Source organism: Eretmochelys imbricata, chromosome 1 (assembly GCF_965152235.1).
Source record: "Eretmochelys imbricata isolate rEreImb1 chromosome 1, rEreImb1.hap1, whole genome shotgun sequence".
In the NCBI taxonomy this organism is placed as follows: Eukaryota; Metazoa; Chordata; order Testudines; family Cheloniidae; genus Eretmochelys; species Eretmochelys imbricata.
The window spans coordinates 94847844-94870535 of NC_135572.1; the positions used below are offsets into that span (position 1 = coordinate 94847844).

The window sequence follows — 22692 nt, forward strand, 5'->3', positions numbered from 1 at the left end:
AGACTTTTAGTGCCCATTTAGGGCCCAATCCAACTTCCAGTGCAATCAATGTGAATTTTTCATGAAAGTTGGATTGGGCCCGGAAAGAGGAGCAGGGATGGTCTCGTCCCCATTTGTAAAAGTTTGTTTTATATATAAACAAGGCATAAATTGCTTCATATGAGCATATAATTTGTACTATTAATGATAAAACTGAAGGGATTATTTCTTACATTATCTTAAAAAAAAAAAAAAGTGCAAATGAGAGGTGGTGAAGTGATGTAGCAGTCCAGGACTCTGTTTTTGTAAGTATTTGTTTTTTGTTGCTTGTCAATGGCTTGTAGTTCTTGTATTTAGTTTTGTATCCAGTTTAAAAATCAATAAAGACATTTGTTTATAAAGCTATGCTTTGATTACTACTTTAGGAAGAGAGGAGAAACATGCTATTACAGTTTCTTTGTAATTCTTGCAGTTGTAAGTAGCTCTCTGGGATAAACAAATTAAAAAGAATAAATAAGAGGTTACAATTATTGTAAAACAAATAATTGTAAAATGATAAACCAAAAATTCTTTTATGGTATATACTAATCACTTGTGTTACATTTGCAGATATTAACAAGAAAATAACTTATATGCATGTGTTAATATGACCAATCAATTCAAAATGAATAGAATTCACCCATAATAAACAAAAAAACAATTTACTGAATTACTTAGTTTTGTCCTGTTTATATTATATGTTTTCTCTAGTCTTCTATTTTCTGTTGCTTCCTGGCACAGATATAAAATGAGAAATTGGAATGCTTTCCAACAGTTTAAACAGCTAATAAAATCACATTATAGATCTTTGTACTGAAGTTGAACAAATGTTCTTTAAATGGTAGGTACAAATGTGAAAATCACAAAGTAAGTTCTTTTGAAAAAATACATTTAATAACTGTAAAAAGGCAGCTTTTCATGCTCATTTTTTTTGTATTAGTGATGGTTTTTATTTACATTTGGATTTATATGGACTATATACTCACCAGTTATTTTATGTGGGTGAATAATTTCTGAAGATTGATGTAAATCAGAATGCAGAGTCTTATAAGATGCAGAACCCCATTACTATAGATCTGACATACTCACAGTATTGATCAGGAATAAATTAACTTAATTGTCATCTTGCTTCTGAAAGTGTCATGAACAACACAGATTGTCCTTGTGAAATGTTCACAGGTACAGTTCCATATCACAGGTAAATGTAGGTCTTCTAGTTCTTCATTCTTCAGGTGTCAGGTATTATCACATGCTTGGAAAAGGGCAAATGGTCAATAAGTCATGCAGGTTTGTGCGTTCGTTCACTTGTGGATTGCAAGGGCACTAGAAATGTAATTCAGTCTTGAAAGTTTATTGTTTAGAACTACATTGTAAAAATCTATTGATTATCCATGTACAGCATGATTTATTCTTTCAGCTAATGTTTCTGCTTTTAGCAATAGAGTACTTCAGCTTTGAATTGTCACAGACATTTTATATTATGTATTTTATGGCTTTCATCTATGAAAGAATAATAATGTTCATGTCATTCTAAAGAGGTTCCTATTACATTATCCTTTTAATTAACGTTACCTACTGATATGAATTTTATCTGAAGTATTGGTAAGTTTTCTGTAAAAGACTGAGACTCTAAACTTTTGAAAAATAGCCACCTTCTCAGAAGACTTCAGTATATCTTATGGTTTGTTTTATTTAAACAGTCTGAAATAGGAATCAGCTTGATTTTCCCCGTCCCCATCATTAGTGTGTCTGTTATGCACTTTAAATTTAAAGATCATAGTTCAGTGAGTGTAGGTAACATATATTAGTGTAGTTGAATGCATTTTTAGAGAGAGAGATGGGTATTATTCACATATAAAACTGAAGAGAAAAGGCAGCAGATGAAATTTCCTTCTGTCTCAAGTAGGTATTTGTCTAGTTTTTATGGGAGGGTTAAGGAAAAAGGTAGAATTAACACATCTTTCCTTAGTCTTCTGGAGAATGATCAGAGAGATGAAGCTGACCAGAAATAGTAGACCTGTGCAATAATCAGACCTTAAATTAAGGGAAACTTGACGCATATGGAATGTATTAATACGTCTTCTCTGTAATCTTTTTTTTTATTAAGGACTTGATCCAAGCCAACTGAAATTTACAAAAATCTTTCTATTGACTTTAATGGACTTTGGACCAGGCTCCAAACCCCTTTATTCCTATACACAAATAATTAATCCTCAGGTGCGCTATAGACAATTTTGGGCTTCAGGTCCAATTTAGGCTGATTACTCAATTATTTATTGGGTTTTTTATGCTGGTGAGTCACTGACTAAATTCAAAATACTGACAATAACTGTCAGACATAATTTGGCAAGATCTGATTCTTATAGTTTTTAATGTGCGTGGTTTTACAACTATTGATTTGATCTGTATATTTCCCTTCTCTTTATTTTTAGGGAGAGACAGTTTAAAAATAAATATGGTAAAAGAAAAATATAAATAAGGATTTGCCAGCGAAATTGACATATATGGCGCAAATCAAGTTCCTTTCTAAGACCTTTATTTTGTGGCTACGCGAAATATTTAGTAACAAGATTCTAGCTTTCTTATTGAATAAAAACCCAATAATTTCAGATGTAAACATATAGTTAGTCACTCTATAAATTGGCACCAGAGATTGGCAATGAGATTGCTCCCTCATTCCAGTATAGAGAAGCATGCTTTCTTCAATTCCCAAGGTTATTTGTTAGGCAGAGACATGGATGTGGTATTGCAATTAGAGGAATATAGACTGTATTTTGAAAAAGCAAATAAGAAAAAAGTCCAGTATCAAGTGTTTTAATTTCAATAATGGTTTCTTCTATGGTACTAATGGATTTTTTCCCTCATTGTTAAAGCAATTAAAACATAGTCAACACTTGTTCACCTGGCCCCAAGGCAGACCACTGTCTTCTGTAACATATCACTTTCCTAGTGTAGAGAGCTCTGGTATGGAGGGGGCAGAGTTATGATTGGTTGGGATACATAATGTTAGGTACAGGGAAAGATAGACCCTGGGTAGTTGACATCTTGAAACCTCCCATAGGGACAGTTATTCGGTGTGATGACTTGGAGTCGTCAGTTTCAGAAATTATGTACTGTGCCGTTAGTGATGCCTGTATAATAACTTTATTTATATACCACCCTTTTCCCAAAATGCTGAGGGTGCTGTACTGCAGAATAATTACAAATGCAATATAATGAAACATTCTAAACTGTCACCCTCTTAAGTTATAAATAGTTTAAAAAAATGAGTGGATCAAATTTTAGAAATGTGAAGACAGCGATTGAACAGGAATGTGATAAATAAAAAGTCAAGAGTGGCTATTCTAAACACCTGTGGGGAGAAATAAAACTTTAAGATGTTTTTTAAAGTGGGATAAAAATGAGGTGGATTTTGGGGGAAGGAAATTACATGTTATAGGTCCCACTGCAGTAAAAATCTTGATTGCCTGCCAATGTCAGATATAGTGGCAAAATTCTAAGCACTGAGTAGTGTGTGAATACAGAAATCCGTCATTAAAAGGCTTAAGTAGAAGACCCCAGAATTTGGAAAGCCAACTGTAAAGGGCTTTTAAAAGCAAGCATATCAGTTTAAAGTTAATCTGCCAGTTTCTAGGCAGTCAGTATAAATCTTGCAAAGCAGCTCAAGACAGTGAGCAATTATGCCACGGTAGTCTGAACAAGTTGCAAAAAATAGCTCATAAAGAGAGAATTCACTAACTGAGTTTTGTGGTATGAGGGCATTTTTTGCTGTTCCAAATTTATCACAAGCTACATTCACTGACCAACAAAAAAGAAAAAAAACCCAAACCTTCCCATTAAGAAGGAGTTAAGATTGTCCAGTGGTATCTTGTGTCCTTCCAAACATCAAGTTCAGCAAAACTTGAAACTCTGAAAATCAGGAAAGAGAGTTAAGGTACATGTCTGTGCAACTTTAACTCTGCGTTAACAAAGTAGAAATCAGTGATGTAGAGTTAGGGTATTTAGTGTAATTTGCTTATTTACAAAATGTATACGACTTCTGTTCCATTGAACGGAGGTGGTTACAAACTGTACACACACTGTTCTCTTGCAGAAATCTTAAGGCATCACTGCCCTATCACCAGGAAGCAATTCTTAGCATCTAACTGCTTAAACACACTGCTCTCTCTTCCAGTCACAGCCCATGGGCTTTTCACTTGGGAAACTCCTAGTCCAAGGCTCCTCACCTAGGTTCAAGTGTTTTGAAAGGTGGTGTGCACATTAACCCTCCTTTTGTGAACCCACTATACGTCAGAAAGGGTTTGACTTCCCATTCACTGGGAAATACTTTAACCTACATGATCTTCTTACCTACTTTCAGAATTAGGTACTGCATGGGTATTTTAACTCATTTTATCCTAGGTACTTATACATCAGTAAGGCATAACATGCACAACATTAGCATTTGTTGCCATAGCAATCATCTTTTTGCTAGCATTGAGCCAGATTCTGCAAAGTTCTGAGTGCTCTCAATTCTCATTGACCGTTGCTATTGTTGGATTTATCAGCACAGTTTCAAAGTATGCTTCAGACGTATGTGATGCACCTGCTCTCTTTCAAAAAGAAGTCACATCTGTTTGCTCTGTAAAAGTTACATATTAATGAATAAAACAGAAGAGCTGTTTCAAGTGTTCATTGCCATCTTTAACACTCCATTCTAAATGTTAGAGACTTTATTTCATGATTTGAAGTGGAATGAGTGATATTTCACTTACATTACAAATTGTGAAAGGTCCATTGAATTAATGGAGTGGGTGATCTAATGTATCAAGACAGTTACTGTTGGTGTCTGATTTATTCTTCAAATTAGTTACCATTCGTTTGCCCTTTGCATTTGTTTGTAAAATACATTATATCAGAAAAGTTGGTTATTGTATATTTTAGTAGGATCCACAATGAGCTAGGTACTGTCAACACACTAAAAAAAGAAGGTTTATACGTGTTTAGAATGTGTCTTCTTAAACTCTAGTCATTAATTGTTGCAATACAAAGATATCTGTGACATAAGGGAAACACAAATTAAAGTAATATAATACTTGTTAGATTCTTAAACTTTTGCTGAAATGTGTAATCCTTTTTTACTCTAAAATATTCACCTCTTTTTTTATTACAGAAACCTTTGAAATGCTTATTACACAGGCTGAGAATTACACAAGCATGCTTTTCTGCAACACATACAGAAACATGGCTGTTGAGGCTGCTACAGCTGTTCAAGAGTTTTTTACGGATGTGGGACTCTTTGTATTTGGCATAGATATTAGTACAGAAGAACTGGTGAACAGATTTTTTGACACCCTGTTCCCACTAGTCTATAATCATCTGATTAATCCTGGTCTGACTGACATTTCACTGGAATATTCAGAATGCATTCGAATGTCACAACGAGATATCAGTCCTTTTGGTAATGTTCCAAAAATAGCCATGGGACAAATGGGGAGATCATTGTTATCCAGTCGTACTTTCTTACAGGCCCTCAATTTAGGGATTGAAGTGATCAATACAACAGATCATTTGCAGTTCTCTAAAGACTGTAGCAGAGTCTTACTACGAATGCAATATTGCCCCCACTGCCAAGGAATGCCTTTAAGTAAGCCATGTGTGGGGTATTGCCTGAATGTAATTAGAGGCTGCTTGGCTAACATGGCAGAAATTGACCATCACTGGAGGAGATATATTCAGTCATTGGAAGAGTTATCCAGTGCAATGCATGGGACATATGACATTGAGCATGTACTTCTGAACTTTCACTCACTTGTTAATGATGCTCTGGCACAAGCTAGGATCAATGGGCCAAAAGTAATTGAACAGGTAAGCACCTATCTATTTTCTATCTTCCATGCTTATTGGAAACACAGCACATGGAAACTAACTTAGAAAACTGATGGATATTTGATGATTGTTATACCAATTAATACGTTTGTGTACAAAAAGGGCATCATACAGCAAAACAGTTGTACAAAATTGTCAGTTTTTTCTTTAGTTATTCACATGACTTGCTATTTTCTCAAATACTATATTCACAACTATAGCAGAGTGAGGAGTCACCATATTTTAGCATTTGCAGATTTTTTTTTCAGGGTGAAAAGCTAGTTTTCCAGTTGTGGAATGAAATTGTAATGTTTACCAGAAACATCTAAACAGTTGAAATGATAATGAAAAATGTTTCACACCCATGAAACCACAAGCTGATTTTTTAAAATCAGTTGTGTGAGAATTTCTTTACATAAATCAGTAAAAACTCTATTTTACTTCTAGCCTTTTGTCATTTTGTCCAATTAATTGTTATACTTTTCAGTGTATACCTTTACTGAGAATTCTACAACTGTTGAATAAACAAGAAAATCCTGAGTTCTGCTGAGTAAGAGTGAGTGCTGGGAAGGGTAATTAAGTTTGGTGTTTTAAAATACTAATAAGCAAAAACTAAATTTCTTGGTGAAAGCTAATTCTAGAGATTTTCTGCTTTTGTAAAAAATGCTAGGGGTTAGGCAAATGAGTGCCAGATTTGATTCATAATATTAAATGAATTGCTGGACTGGTGAGATGTTTATTACTCTATCACATACATTGTAACAGGTTTGGAAATCTCATGGACTTTATGCCATAATTGAAGCCCCTTATTTTCATGAACTAGAAATATAAGATCTCATGTCTAGTATATATCTAACTATAAAGATGACAAGTAATAAACATCCCTTCCCTCTAGATGCCAATGGTTTGTCTTCAACACCTATGGCCGTAGGTAGATTTATTTGAATATTTTTTGTTATCATCAATGGAGTGGGACTTTTCAGGGGAAGAGTAACTTGCATGAGAAGCTAACTTAGCTGTAAACACATGAAAAGTGAAGAGTTTTTTTAATACCAGGGCATTAGTTAAAGCTAATGTAGCTGCAAATTTATGAGGCATATCTATGCCAACAAATGTTAACTCTTACTCTGTTTTACTTATTCCATAGTATGTTGTATAAGTACACTTTCACCTATAGCTTTCATGGGTGCTGCCATCATACTCTGCTCAACTATCATGGTGATGTGGGTAGCATAAGAACCTAGAATAGAAAGATGTTTATTTTTAGAGGGTGTGCAGTTTGTGGTTGGATGTGACTGTGGTTTGGTGTGGTGTCACCTCAGGTGCCAGTAATAATGCCAGGACTATCACAAACTCCCTCTCACTTGGTTACCTGCTGCTGAACTGGCTTCTGCCCACAACAGAGCCTTATCTAATAGACTAGTGCCTGATTCTCCTGTTCACTTGCATGGAATAGAGGCATGGGGCTTTTCTGGCACATCTAAAGAGGGAAATATAGTGGGCTGTTGTCATTGACTGCAGGTTGCTGTGCCCTAACTATTGGGCTGTCATTCCCAGATGTCACTGTAGGTATAATAGTACTACAAAGGGAAACTTTATGGGAAGTTGAGGCTATTCGGAGTCCTTGGAAGCACTGACTTACAAACCTGGCCCCACCAGGCACTATAGAAGGAACACAGGTAATAAGGCCAGTTGAATTAGTCCCTGAAGTACAACTGGAGGAAATGTTACTTTGAAAGTGGTAGCTAGAACACATGTAGATTTCTGAGATGAGGTCAGTGGGTGCCCACAGTTATGCTAGAGCTATCTTCATGATTCCCATCCGGCTCTCTCTGAAGTTAGACCCCCTGACTGGAGTCAGGCTCTTTCATTTTGGAAACAAATGGCTCTCAACAGCTTTGGTCAAAATGAGTCATTGGACATCATCGAGAGGGGGTTCTCCATTGAGCTGTGGGAACAACTTTGTCCCATTTCTAATCTCAAACAGCCCATGGAAGTTATAGGACATAAATGAAATCATCCATCACCTACTTCAGATCTTAGCCATACAATTCTATCTCTAGCCTCAGCGAATTGGGAACAGACAGAGCAGAGCTCTATCTGAATAGATTCCTCAAAGAGGTTTATCTTCACACTCTCATTTTACTATCGCAAAGACAATTCCTCTATTTTTCTTCTGGATGATAGCTCCCCCACTCCTCCCAACTTCTATCATCACCATTACCCAGACATAGCCTCACTTACCTAAATTAATTTGGTCCCTGCCCACCTTTTCCCCTGTTCCCCATGACCATACAAAATATAGGAAGGTGAGAGTGATAGCAATACTGATGCCACTCTGGCTGAATAGTCTCTGGCTCTAACCTACCGTTGAAACTTTCGGTTTGTCTGTCTCTCGGAGTAGGTCTGCAATTGCAAAACGTCAGCTTTCGATCCAGCACCAGACTGGTTGAAAATGGATACTTTGAGGAAGTTATTACCCTTCTCATGGACCTTAAGAAGAAATGAACAAATACACTATGAACTTTGCACCAGCCAGCAGAATAACTACCATATTAAACAAGTTAAACACAGCCTTCAGTTCCTCCATGAGAGCCTTAATGTGTATGCACAAGAATTCAAGCAAAATAATCAAGACCCTGCAATATTATATATAAAATAAAAGGAAGTTTTAAATAAATTCCAGCATGAAATGTTTTCTTAGAGCAACAACGTTTACTCTAGCCTGACAAGCTCATGGAACACAACCTTGAAATCTCATTCTTCTCCTTACAATATTACCCAGATTGAACCACTGCAGGAGGTGTCATTATTTTTCCTATCCATTACAGAAGACTTCCTTATAGCTACTGTCTCCTGTCAGATGAATTTTTCATTTTCATTTTACTGATTAAGTCAGACAAGTAGTCCTCAAAATTGCCATAGCATTCACTCCCAAAATAAATTAAAGGTGTACTCTTCATTCTATTAAACATCAAACTCCAGTCCTTAGGAGCAATGACAGTCTCAAGGCAGAGAAGTAATGCACTGAGATCTGCTAGGTGGCCACCTGGTCATCGATATATACATTCACCAACTTCTACATATTGGTTATCCAATCTTTAGCCAGTGCCTTTTTTATTATCAGAAGTCTTTCCCACTGCTAAGTGCCCACAAGAAGGATGATATAGAGTGCATAATATTGTCCGTTGACTTGAGCTGTTAGCCAATAGTTACTGATAAGTTGTTCTCTTAAGGAGAAGAAATTAATTGAATCAGGTATTTATTTGGTGCCATCCTGTTTGTTATACACAAAGTCCTGTTTCTCTGAACACAGTAGGAACAAACAACAGGAGGCAGTTTCCTTGCTCACAATTTCCAAGCCTGCCTTTCCAGTCAGTCCTTTGTGTAAATGAAACTCTTTGTTGACTTCCTTCTGGGGCCACACTCACATTGCTTATCTGGCTTTCTGTTGGCTTTTCTGTTTGCTTTCTATTTCTGACACATACAGACACACACAGCTCCACCAATCAACACCCTAGATTCTTCATGCTCCTTATTCTCTCTGAGTTAGTTCTTGCTCAGGTTTTCCAAGCTGATCCAATGCCTCGGGCAGTGGCTTCTGTTGTATCAGCTATCTTACTCCATAAAGGATCTTAATTGCTTCTTCCATTTAGCCTGAATGAAAATTGATTAGTATGCACATTGGCTTCAGTGCAGTCAGTGGTTGCCAAAGGGATCAAAGACACACTTGTGAGCAGTCACAAATACCCTCCAGCACAACAATAATATTGTGGATGTCCATATTTAGATGTTCTCCTTCCCACTGCTGTGAAAATCCCATTATAATGTATCTGTGTAACTGAGCACAGTGAAGAATAGGATAAGGTATCTGTGCTTAATTGAAAATGTCCTTAGTTCAACTAATAAGCTCCAGAGATCTGGCCCACATTGAAGACAAATATGTAATCAAGAATAGAGATGGAAATGCACATCCAGATATTTGAGTTTCTTTCATTATGGGGAATGAATGCTCAGCACTAGGACATGCTTTTTTTTCCCTCAAGGTATTATTTTAACACAATCTGTAATTTAGGAAAGTACAATTGAATTAATCTCACTGTGGAACTTGTCTCAGTTGGAGAGAACTTCAGCAGGTGGGATGTGCCCCTGTTGCCAGTGACTGATAGAACTGATTTTACCCCCAAACTCCAAGCACTTTGAGGTATGCATTGTAATGAATCTGTGGCACTTGTTACTTGTATAAAGGACATTTTCAGATAATCACAGATGAATTTTCTTATTCAGATGTCAGTTCTGACATAAGTTTCCTAGTACAGTGTGTTGGCATGGTCCCCTTATGGTAAACACAATTACCATCAAATTTTCTTATGTTTTCCTGGTGACTCTTTTTATCACCCAATAGTGCCTAGCAACTCTAAAAAGGAGTCATTACTATCTATTGTAGTATTGCCAACTCTTACACTTTTATTACATGTCTCACTGTATTTAGTATTCTTGTGAAAGCCTCAGCTCTTGGACACAAATGAGTATACAAGAATATCAGCTTTCATGTAAAATAAATAAATAAAAGTTAGGCCAGGTCTATAGTACAGACTTATATTGGTATAACTACGTTGCTCAGAGGGTTGAAAAATCCACCCTCCCCAACGAGTGACATACCTTTACCGACCTAACCCCTGGTGTTGACAATGCTAGGTCAGCAGGAGAGTTCCTGTTGACATTGCTACCGCCTCTTGCAGAGGTGGATTAACTAAGCTGACAGGAGAAGCTCTCTCAGTGTAGGAATGTCTTCACTTAAGCGCTACAGTGGTGCAGTTGCGCCGATGCAGTGTTTTCAAGCTGAGACCTGCCCTAAGATTCTAGCCCTCAGTGTTGCGAAGAAAAGCTTGCACATGTAATTGGAGTGTAAACTTAAAGGCTCAAAAAAAATAAGACCTATAAAATTCAATCAATTTTTATATTTTAAAATTTCTTTTTTTTTTTTTTTTGGTTCCACAGTCTAGTTTTTGAATGCCTGATATTGACAGTACTGCTGCTGTATTAAGGCCTTCTCAGATAGGACGAGTTCCAAAACCTAAAAATCAATGGGAGTCTTTCCGTTCACTTCATTGAGCTTTGGATCAGGTCTAGATTGTAATGCAGATCAGTAACAATAACCTGGCACAAATAGTCTCTCAAGGTTATAGTCTGGGTTTTTTTGGTCTTTAACACAATAGACTATGACTCTTTGAGATATAATGGTCTAGTAAATTAGTTCAGTTTTTGTAAATGTGGTTTATGTCTGTGGGTTAAATGGTCCAGTCAATTTTTGAATAGAAATAGTTAATTGAGATAGGCAATAAATGTTTCTACTCGTAAAATAATTCATTGGGTTTTACAGAGAAGGGGTCCTGAATCCTTTGGAAATTGGCTCATTAATATTAATTTATCAGAGTGACTCATGAGCTGTTTATCAAACTTTGATAAGCAGTTCATGCATCAGTGGTTCTAACAAATTCAGAATAAATGATTGTGAGTCAGTGAATAATGACTGTCTCATGCTTTCAAAGCAATCTCTGCAGAGTTAGAACAGAGTCTCTTTAGCAGTAACTGTGCTTTTAAGAAGTAAGGAGAAAAACAATGCTGAAAGGCGAAATTTGGAAAAGTTTTATTATATGTATATGCTTACACAAATCATAACATAGATTCCACTATGTGCTCTGAGTATAATAATAAATATATATGTGTGTGTGTGTGCACACGTGCGCACGTACACACATATGTGTATATATAAATGTACATTGTTTCTCTAGTATTCAGATGTGGTTTATATACATATATGAATGTATATTCAGACGCTAACATATTATATGTGGTACATGTTGCAATGCCTACTGTTAAGGTTCTCCATCATAAGACCCCATTTTCAGTTGCTTACAACTTTGCCAAATTGCAATCGGATGGGCTGAAATTTTCCATGTTGGGTGTCTACCTCTGGCTAACTTATTTTTGAAAAAAGAAAAGGAGTACTTGTGGCACCTTAGAGGCTAACCAATTTATTTGAGCATAAGCTTTCGTGAGCTACAGCTCACTAAACCTGTTATTTTTGAAAGGTCATCTAAAACAGTTCAGCCATTTCCAAGAATGAGCTTAGGGGAAAATGTTTTTTCCCACCTCTCAAACCATTTTGTTGTGAAGCTCTAGTGCCTCCATGCTTTGGACCAATGGCTTGAAATTTGTCAGGAGGATTGCTTTGGTGACAGGGATGTGTCCCTGTGAAAATTTACCCTAGCTTGGCCAGGTTATAAACTTTTGAAAAATCTCAGCTTGCGCATGCTCAGAGGCTTGCTAGAGTTTGGCAGCTACATATGTTGAAGATTCCATCTGCACTGAGCATTCTGTGTCCCCCACAGCTCCTATACATAACCAGACTGCACATGCAACATTCTCACACAGTGACTGAACATGCCCCAGCCCAGAGGTGCAGGGGCTGACTAGCATTCTCCCTGTGATTGCTACTATTAGCTGCCCAGGTCCGCTGTGCCACTGCGTACCAGAACAGAGAGCAGGAAGAATGTCTCTTTAAATTCGTCCTGTTGGCACCCAGGTAGCATGGAGGGGAAGGGGTGAAAAACCTGAGTCAAATGCAAAGGGGTAAGAAATGATGCAGTGCACCAGGAGAGGGGTTAGGAGCAGGAGCTGGCAGGAGTGGGGTAGGACAGGATGGCGAGAAACAGAGTGGGGTCAGAAGATGCGAAGAGGGGCACCCTCTGCCTTGGAGCTGCTCCCCGAGCCTCCTGCTTGCTGTGCAGGGGGGGCGCAGAAAAGAGGGGTGCTAATGTCAGGGTGTCCCCCTCCCCTCTGCTCCTGCCCCCCTGCTTACCCCATCTCCACAGAGAATTGGGGGGACACAACAGGGCACAGGATGGAAGGAGCTTGCTGGCAGCAGCTGCTGTCTCAACTTGCTCATCTTCTTAAAAAGGCAATGTCTTTAGAGTGGAGTCAGCGTACTTAAAGAGGCAATGCACATCTCTCTCACACACACAGGGTGTATGTCTCTGTCTCTGTCTGCCATGCTGTCTCCCCTCCCTCCATTTGTGCTGCCTTATAGAGTGTGAGGCTACATTAACAACAATGTGTTAACTTTTGAGGGCTCAACCAAGTGCTAGTTCATCATTTAGCAGTAAGGCATTCCCTGGAAAATATCCCACCCTCTGACTTCACCACCTCAATCACACTTCACAATCATCATTGCTGTGTACAGTATTAAATTGTTTGTTTAAAACTTATACTGTATGTATATATAATATAGTGTTTTGTTCCCTGGAACATAACCCCCCCTATTTACATTAATTCTTATGGGGGAACTGGATTTGCTTAACATCTTTTTGCTTAAAGTTGCATTTTTCAGGAACATAACTATAGCGTTAAGTGAGGAGTTACTGTATAGTAATATGAGGTGGGATTTTCAAAAACAGCCAACTTTGGTCTAAATCTCTTCCAACTCCCTTTGACTTTGACTTCAATTTTATTATGGTTAGTCCAACACTGAATTCTTTTGAAAATCCCATCCATATTTTCTGAGAAATTCTTAAGCATTTTAACAGCAGCAAGAGGTCCAACCAATAAAATATTTGCTTAGAGCTGCAAGAAGATTTAAGTTCTCTTAAATAGTCTCCATCTGTGGATTTACAATTTATGTGAAGATTTGTTTTTACTGTCATTGATATTAAAAAGCTTCCTTGTGTCATTAAATGTTAGCAGAAAGGATGAGTTAATGGGCAATATAAGAATTTTATTTCTTTATTGATTATTATTACCCAGAATGACTAGCTATTAAACACATAGTTTGGATTGCCATAACACATTGCACATAAAATTTAATATTTCATTGATTAGCCACAAAGAGTATAGCATGTTCACATGCAGTTAGGTTATAATGGAAGATTAGCAGTCTTGGTTCCCTCTGTCACTTGTCTGTTTTATAAAGATATTTTTCATCAGGTCCTTTTTAGCCTAAATTTGTACAGCCTTATGGGCCATGCACACCCCAGAAGGCCACTTATAGTAGAAATGCACTGACCCAGCCAACTCAGGAGATCATTTATCAACAGGTTCAGGAGTTGGAAAGATGCTCTGAGAAAGGTGGGAAGAACTCATTTTTATGAGGCCAAATGGTATTTATGCCAGCAAGGTGGGATGGAATTGGAGCCTCCGCTCCTGGGAATTTTGAATGTCAAGAAACGGCCAATATTAGCATTAGGCTTTGTAGATCCATATGTATCTGATTGTATGTATGATTTTTAACAGATTACTGATTTTAGATGCCCAACCTGAGACACCTTAAAGGGATTTTATTTGTCAAAGTATTGCACACCCTCCTCTGGAAATCAGGCCCCTTTAAAATATCTGAAACTGAGCACTGAGAAATGGAGTAATCCAAAATGATAAGTTATTTCTGGAAAATCTTGGCTTAAGTCATTTTTTTGTCTCCCACAGCCTACAAAATGGCCATAATTCCTTGGCACCCAGAAAGTACACATAATATTATACACTAAACTGGGAGAAGTGGTAGATACACTGGCGGGTAGGGATAGGACACAGAGGGACCTAGACAAATTAGAGGATTGGGCCAAAAGAAATCGGATGTGGTTCAACAAGGACAAGTGCAGAGTCCTGCACTTAGGATGCAAGAATCCCATGCACTGCTACAGACTAGCGACCAGGTGGCTAGGCAGCAGTTCTGCAGAAAAGGACCTAGGGGTTACAGTGGACGAGAAGCTAGATATGAGTCAACAGTGTGCCCTTGTTGCCAAGAAGGCTAATGACATTTTGGGATGTATAAGTAGGGGCATTGCCAGCAGATTGAGGGACATGATCATTCCCCTCTATTCGACATTGGTGAGGACTCTTCTGTGTCCAGTTTTGGGCCCCACACTACAAGAAGGATGCGGAAAAATTGGAAAGAGTCCAGCAGAGGGCAACAAAAATGATTAGGGGGCTGGAGCACATGACTTATGAGGAGAGGCTGAGGGAACTGGGATTATTTAGTCTGCAGAAGAGAAGAATGAGGGGGGATTCGATAGCTGCTTTCAACTATCTGAAGGGGGGTTCCAAAGAGGATGGATCTAGACTGTTCTCAGTGGTAGCAGATGACAGAACAAGGAGTAATGGTCTCCAGTTGCAGTGGGGGAGGTTTAGGTTGGATATTAGGAAAAACTTTTTCACTAGGAAGATGGTGAAGCACTGGAATGCATTACCTAGGGAGGTGGTGGAATCTCCTTCCTTAGAGGTTTTCAAGGTCAGGATTAACAAAGCCCTGGCTGGGATGATTAATTGGGGATTGGTCCTGCTTTGAGCAGGGGGTTGGACTAGATGACCTCCTGAGGTCCCTTCCAACCCTGATATTCTATGATTCTACACAAGATAATCACTTAAATAGCAGGAGAAGTTAGTGGCAGATTCAGTGGTTTGTTAGCAAATGACCTGATAAATAACCAAAGAAACCAAATAGTTCACTATAAAATATTTTTTTTCTATGGGAGAAAATTAAAAATTGTATTTCCACATGTATGTCTATAATATGTACCCTCTCATCGTGTATAGTGAAATACTCAGAGTAGAAGGTCAGTAGAAGAAATGGATCGTGGCTGAGATTCAGTGTGGAGCAAGCAATTTCACTGATATCAAGGGGCATCAAGGGGGATGCTTTTGTACCAGCTCTTTCTATAGAATCCAAGCTAGGTTCTCTGCAGATTCTAATGGTGCACTTGGGAAGAGTGACATTGTTTTGGAACCAGGCTGAGTATTTTACCTAGTAAGAGTCAAGTAGGGCCTTTTCCTTTGTAAATAGTTCCCTTTTTCCTTAACTGTATGGTTTGACTTCCTCCTGCAATGGGTTTGGAGCAGTGCCACAAATATGGCAGCAATTGATCAAATCAGAAAAAGAGTGAAGGTAGGTAGTTAAACTACTCAATGGTTTGAATGAGGATTACAGCCAATGAACAAAATGAGTCAGCAAAGTCAAAAATGGCTCTTTCAGAAATCACAAACCCCTCTGTTAATCTATTTCATTTTAAATATTCTCCACTCTTTTATAGAATCATAGGACTGGAAGGGACCTCAAGAGGTCATCTAGTCCAGTCCTGCACTCATGGCAGGATTAAATATTATCTAGACCATCCCTGACAGATGTTTGTCTAACCTGCTCTTAAAAATCTCCAGTGATGGAGATTCCACAACCTCCCTAGGCAATTTATTCCAGTGTTTCACCACCCTGACTGTTAGGAAGCTTTTTCCTAATGTTCAACCTAAACTGCCCTTGCTTCAATTTAAGCCCATTGCTTCTTGTGCTATCCTCAGAGGTTAAGAAGAACAATTTTTCTCCCTTCTCCTTGTAATAACCTTTTATGTATTTGATAACAGTTCCCTCTCAGTCTTCTCTTTTCCATTCCAAACAAACCCGTTTTTTCAATCTTCCCTCATAGGTGATGTTTTCTAGACCTTTAATCATTTTTGTTGCTCTTCTCTGCGCTTTCTCCAATTTTTCCACCTCTTTCCTGGAATGTGACACCCAGAACTGGACACAATACTCCAGTTGAGGCCTAATCAGCATGGAGTAGAGTGGAAGAACATGAGAATGTCTTGCTTACAATACTCCTGCTAAGACATCTCAGAATGATGTTTGCTTTTTTTGCAATAGTATTACACTGTTGACTCATATTTAGCTTATGGTCCACTAGGACCCCCAGATCCCTTTCCACAAAAAAATTGCCTGTTCCTGGGCAGTCATTTCCCATTTTGTATGTGTGCAACTGATTGTTCTTTCTTAAGTGGAGTACTTTCTGGTGGCGATAACTCAAATTATTCTCTGGAGAAAAAGCTTCTGACAGAATGGAATAACCTTTCCATTTTGTAACACTGGGGAAACAGAATATAGAAGCAGAAGGATAGGAGTTAAAATGAATGGCTGAATTTGACTTGCTCCATGCTACATTCAAAAGCACTTGAAATTGACACCTGGAAAGATGCCTTATTTTATTAAGAATGCCCATTGTTTTTCATGGATATTGTAGGGTTTGTGTGCACTAAACAAATTAACGATGGTAGACATACACAAAAAGGTTCAGTCAAAACTGTAATATCTTATTGGAAACTCTGGCCTGTCAACAATTATAAATTTCAAAGCAGTCCATCCCCCATCTCCCTTTTGTCTCTGATTTTTTAAAAAAAATTAATATAAGTGGGAATATAGCAGTGGAACCTTGTGAGAGGGTTGTGTCATACAAATTCCTCTGACACGTTTAAAGTTAGTCAAGTACTTAAGTACATTGCTGAAAGGAGACTAAATTAATAGGGGTAGGGGAAGAGAATCACAACTCTCACATTTAAGATGTCATTCTTAGCAGAATCTGCACACCAATGAAGTTTAAATAGACCCTTAGCACAGAATGTATGTGCTAGAGGAAGCTTTATTATAAGAATAATTATAGGCAATATATGATAATAAACCAAACTTTTAAATATGACCAAGCATAAGATTTAAGATATTATCAGATAATTTATTGTTTCAAAAATTATTAGTCATTTACAATAATTGAGGATCTTTCCCTAGTATATTCAGAAGAAATCGAGCTTCTTAAATTATGTTATCAAAGGATTCATTCTCTTAATCTGTGCAGCTTTTGTTCTTACCAGGGCTCCAATTTTTGATCTGTGATATATTCAAAGAATATTGGACAAATATTTTTCACACATTACTTTACAAAAAGAGAACCTTAAATACACAATTTCCAAATGATATGTCTTTCTTTCATTGTTAATTAAGCTTTTGATAAAGCGAAAGTAGCTTGGAAAAAGGTAAACCCTCTGTTTTGATAGTATTAAGGCACAAATGTGTGGTCCATTTGAATACTACTAGGACCATGAAACAAAATGACAATGAGCCAGGCAAACAAAATTAAGGCTGATATGACCTTACCAGTTTGCTATATTGTGGCTCAATGTGGCATTATACAATCCTTGAAATGAGACGCTAATGCAAGACTCCTATTTGTATCTGGTTATTGCAGATCATTTATGGGAAAAGTATCCTTAAAGGTGAGATCAAACATGTGAATCTCTTTTTGCCTACACACTGTTTAGTGAGCCAGAACAATAGGATCACAAGACCTTGATATATAAAACTGTTTGTTGGCCTGGTGTACAGTGTTGGGACCATCAATCCAGATTCTCCAAAGAGGGATGCTGTCTCTTAATCCTGCCCCAACCCCCACCATGAATTGAGGCTGTTGGTGGAGGCACAGCATTCTGCTGTGGGTAAAAAGACTGGTTACAGCTAGTGTGTGTTCTTAGTAGTGGTCTGACAAATTCCTGTACTTTCTGGAGAGATTAAATCCTTTAATAGAAACACCCAAACACACACACAAACACAGAGAGAGAGAAAGAGAGAGAGAGAGAGAGAGAGAGAGAGAGAAAATTTGGCACTATAAAGAGGCTCATATTACTTGAGCAGCATGGGGGCTTAAAAAGAGATCAGTGGAGAAATCCAAGGAGAAGACAGTGCCACAGAGACTGGAACAGCTGTCACAACCACCAGTGATGAAGTTCACAGGCAATCTGTAAGAGGGAGTGAGTGTTTTAAATGTTTCATGTTCTACATGAAAGCAGTAAGAGTCATTAAGCAGCCAGGTGATCAGAAGCTTTATTTCTTACCATCACAGGCATAAAAGTACTATAAGTGTATAAACTCTTTTCAGCTAGCCTCAGAGAATTTTGAAGCCTTTGGAAGTTTTTGAAGCCAGAGGAAAAAAGAAAAACTTATGATTGAGGCTTTCAAAGTGAGAATGCAAAAACTACTTGTAAACAAAAAATGTTTGTAACTGATCTAAGGAATAAAAGTCATTCTTTCAACTATAGAATTTTATGGGAATTGTTGAATAAGGATAAATAGCAGTAGGTTACACTATCATTTGGATAAGAGAAAACTTTTAATGGGAACCTGTTGACTCTGGAGCACATCCTGAAAATTTGCTAGACAACATACAAAACTGATCAATCAGCATAAGCAAATATTTGTTACAAGATATGTCATGGATGCAGCTGGCAAGAATGTTATACAAAATCAGCATCTGATGAAGAAAGTGAGTCAGAAGCCACAAAGAGGGGAACAAAGTATACAGACACAATGCATGTAAAGTTCAGCAGGTATGGACGGACATTCCTGCAGAAAGTACACAGTTTATGGATGAAAGTGATATGTGTATAATATATATAATACATACACTTCATGGTGCATGTTTGTATAACAAAAAGTCAGGGACCAAACTTTTGTGGGAACTCAAACATGAAACTGCAGAACTACTAACTGTGATATGTAACTATAATTTAAATCAGTATCTGTACCAGATGTCACGTTAGCTATCCTCTAGTCACCAATTTGTACAAGAGGCTCCAGAGGCAATCTTGACAGTGACAGGCTGGTAAGCCTAACTTCAGTAACAGACTGTAGTAAAGAACAGAATTATCAGACACATAGATGCACACGATTTGACGGGGAGGAGTCAACATGGCTTTTGTAAAGGTAAATCATGCCCCACCAATCTATTACAATTCTTTGAGGGCATCAGCAAACGTGGACAAGGGTGATCCAGTGGATATAGTGTACTTAGACTTTCAGAAAACCTTTGGCAAGATCCCTCACCAAAGGCTCTTAAGCAAAGTAAGTAGTCATGGGATAAGAGGGAAGGTCTTCTCCTGGATCAGTCAATGGTTAAAAGATAGAAAACAAAGAGTAGGACTAAATGGTCAGTTTTCAGAATGGAGAGAGGTAAATAGTGGGGTAGCCCAGGGGTCTGTGCTGGGACCAGTCCTATCCAACATATTCATAAATAATTTGGAAAAAGGGTAAACAGTGAAGTGGCAAAATTTGCAGATGATACAAAATTACACAAGATAGTTAAGTCCTAAGCAGACTGAAGAGTTCCAAAAGGATCTCACAAAACTATGTCTGAGTAACAAAATGGCAGATAAAATTCAGTGTTAATAAATGCAAAGTAATGCACAATGGAAAACATAATCCCAACTATACAAACAAACTAGTGGGGTCTAAATAAGCTGTTACCACTCACGAAAGATCTTGGAGTTACTGTGGATCATTCTCTGAAAACATCTGCACAATGTGAAGTGGCAGTCCAAAAAGCGAACAGAATGTTCAGAACTATTAAATCCATGGTCTGCCCACACTTTGAATACTGTGAGCAGATCCAGTCACCCCATCTCAAAAAAGATATACTGGAATTGGAAAAGGTACAAAGAAGGGCAACAAAAATGATTAAGGGTATGGAACAACTTCCACATGAGGAGAGATTAAAAAGACTTGGACTTTTCATCTTGGAAAAGAGATGATTAAGAGGGGATATGACAGAGGTCTATAACATTTTGGCTGTTGTGGAGAAAGTGAAGAAGGATGTGTTATATACTCCTTCACACAACATAAGAACCCGGGTCACTCAATGAAATTAATAGGCAGCAGGTTTCAAAGAAACATGAGGAAATGCTTCTTCATGCAACACACAGTCAATCTGTAGAATTAGTTGCCAGGGAATGTTGTGAAGACCAAAACTATAATGGAGTTCAAAGAAGAACTACATAATTTCAGGGAGGATAGGTCCATTAATGGTTATTAGCCCAGGTGATCAGGGATGCAACCTCATGGTTTGGGTGCCCCTAGCCTCTGACTGGCAGAAGCTGGGGGTGGACAACAGGGGATGGATCACTCGATAATTGCCTGTTCTGCTCATTCCCTCTGAAGCACCTGCCATTACCCACTGTCGGAAGACAGGATATTGGGCTAGATAGACCTTTGGTCTGACCCAGTATGGCCATTCTTATGTTCATTGTTATAGATGGATAAAGGGATACCAATATTGGAGGATTCTTTCTTGAAACATTGCATTGTTAGAAAGCACTTACAGAAGCTGAATTACTACAAGTGATATAGTAGACAACTTTCAACTCCAAAGAAATATAATACAAATAAAAATCTAGGGATCAATGCAGCCGCATCCAAAATTGCTGAGTAAGTCAATAATACTGACAGTAAAAAGTATTAGGAAAATTGATTTATAAGGCTTGTTCTTCTTCGAGTAGTGTCCCTATGGGTGCTCCACTGTACGCGCTCTTGCTTTCCTGGGCTGCTGACCAGAGAACTTTGGTAGCAGTGTCCATTAGGCCCACACATGCACTGTCTCTTCTCATACCCTGCCACAATTTTAGCCAGCGCATGCAGCTAACCTCCCTCAGTTCCTTCTAAACTTCGCCTGACTAGAGATGGAGCCATTAGCAGTCTGTTTGTAATTGTTAGTTTCTTTAGCATTTCCAGTAGTTAGTTAGTCTCCTCAGCCTTAGTTGTAGTTTTTTTCTTTATTTTCTCTTAGCAGGAACAACAACAACAAAAAGACAATTTTTCCCCCTTTTTTGTCAGGGACTCTTTCCCCCAGCGGGATATGCCCAGCTCACTGGGCTTCAAGAAGTGCTTCTCCTGCAAAGAGGCCATCCCTGTGGCAGACAAGCACTCTCGTTGCATATGCTGCCCTCTCAGACAAGCACTCTTGTTGCATATGCTGCCTTGGGAAACGCCACATCCTCCAAAAGTGTGGACTCTGCCAACAATGTAAACACAGGTCTCAAAAGGACAGGGAGCTGACACAGAAGATCATCTTCATGGAGGCAGCGCTCCAACCCACCCTGGATCCTTGCTGAGAGTCATCTGGCAGGTGTGAGTCTTCCCCACAGCCCTCAACATTCAAGAACTGTGGGTCAAAAAAAAAAATCAGCCACGGATGCCTCTTGTAAGTCTTCAAAATAAAAAAAGAGTGTTGCATCCCCAGAGCAAACCCCTAGCTAGCCATAAAAGATCTTTGGCATACTTGGTATTGTCAGTACTGTCAGCACCAAGACAATCCCAGTATGGTACCCACAGCTCACAAAGATCTGGAGTGATGCTTTTAAGGACCTGACGGGCAAAGGCAGCGCATCGACAGTATCAACAGACAAAGATAGGAGCCAGAAGTCCAGTAAGAAGACGCTGCTGGTACGCACTGTACTGTACACAATCATCATTGCCCCATCTGGCACTGGAGCAGTTTTGATGCATGGCTAGAAAGGGTTAAATATCCTGCAGAATATATAGGCCACAGAAGACATGTGGAGAGGTAATGTTATGTTTTTGTGTATTTACATATGTATGAGTAGGGTGGACAATGTAGTCAACTGTCCCTGTCTATGGTGTATTCTGATAATTCAGAGGTCAAAAGAACATCCTATCATGTAAATGAATTGCAAACATGGGATATCTCTGTATTCATCTCTCTTTGAAATGTACTGTGAATGGTGGAGGAACAAGCAAATGGCCTTATGTTAATTTGTATAGCTAAGCACTAGTGGTGGACCTCCTTCAAAGTCATCCTAATTACCTTTTGTTCCCTGAGGAATTTCAACTTGTCAAAAGACATGAAATTATATAAAAGATCCTTGGGTCCTGATTCTGTCATCTCAGATCTGCCCAGGCTTCAACGGGGGAAGTTTGAATTGCAAGACTGAGGTCCCAGTTAAGCTAGTATGCCCTGAATATGAGATTTGAACATTGGACTATGACCTATGAACTGAATTCTAAAGGAACTCTTTGCAGCTACGAAGCTCACCATCTCTGCTATGAATCTGTACCTCAATAAATTGAACTCATGTCTTTATGTATACTGGTATTTTAACCAGCACCAAATGAGATCCACCCGCTATCATAGGGATTGAAAGCGGTTGGACCGCTTTGGGAGGAAAGCCTATTTG

At 38.4% G+C, this 22692-nt stretch overlaps 1 protein-coding gene across 1 annotated transcript in view; it reads left to right on the forward strand.

The window, feature by feature from the left end:
* Positions 1-22692, forward strand: part of GPC5 (glypican 5) — a 571748-nt gene that overhangs the window by 156415 nt on the left and 392641 nt on the right. Inside the window, exon 3 of the mRNA XM_077807032.1 lies at positions 5171-5865. Coding sequence (XP_077663158.1) covers positions 5171-5865 — 695 coding nt within the window. The remainder of the gene's footprint in view (positions 1-5170; positions 5866-22692) is intronic.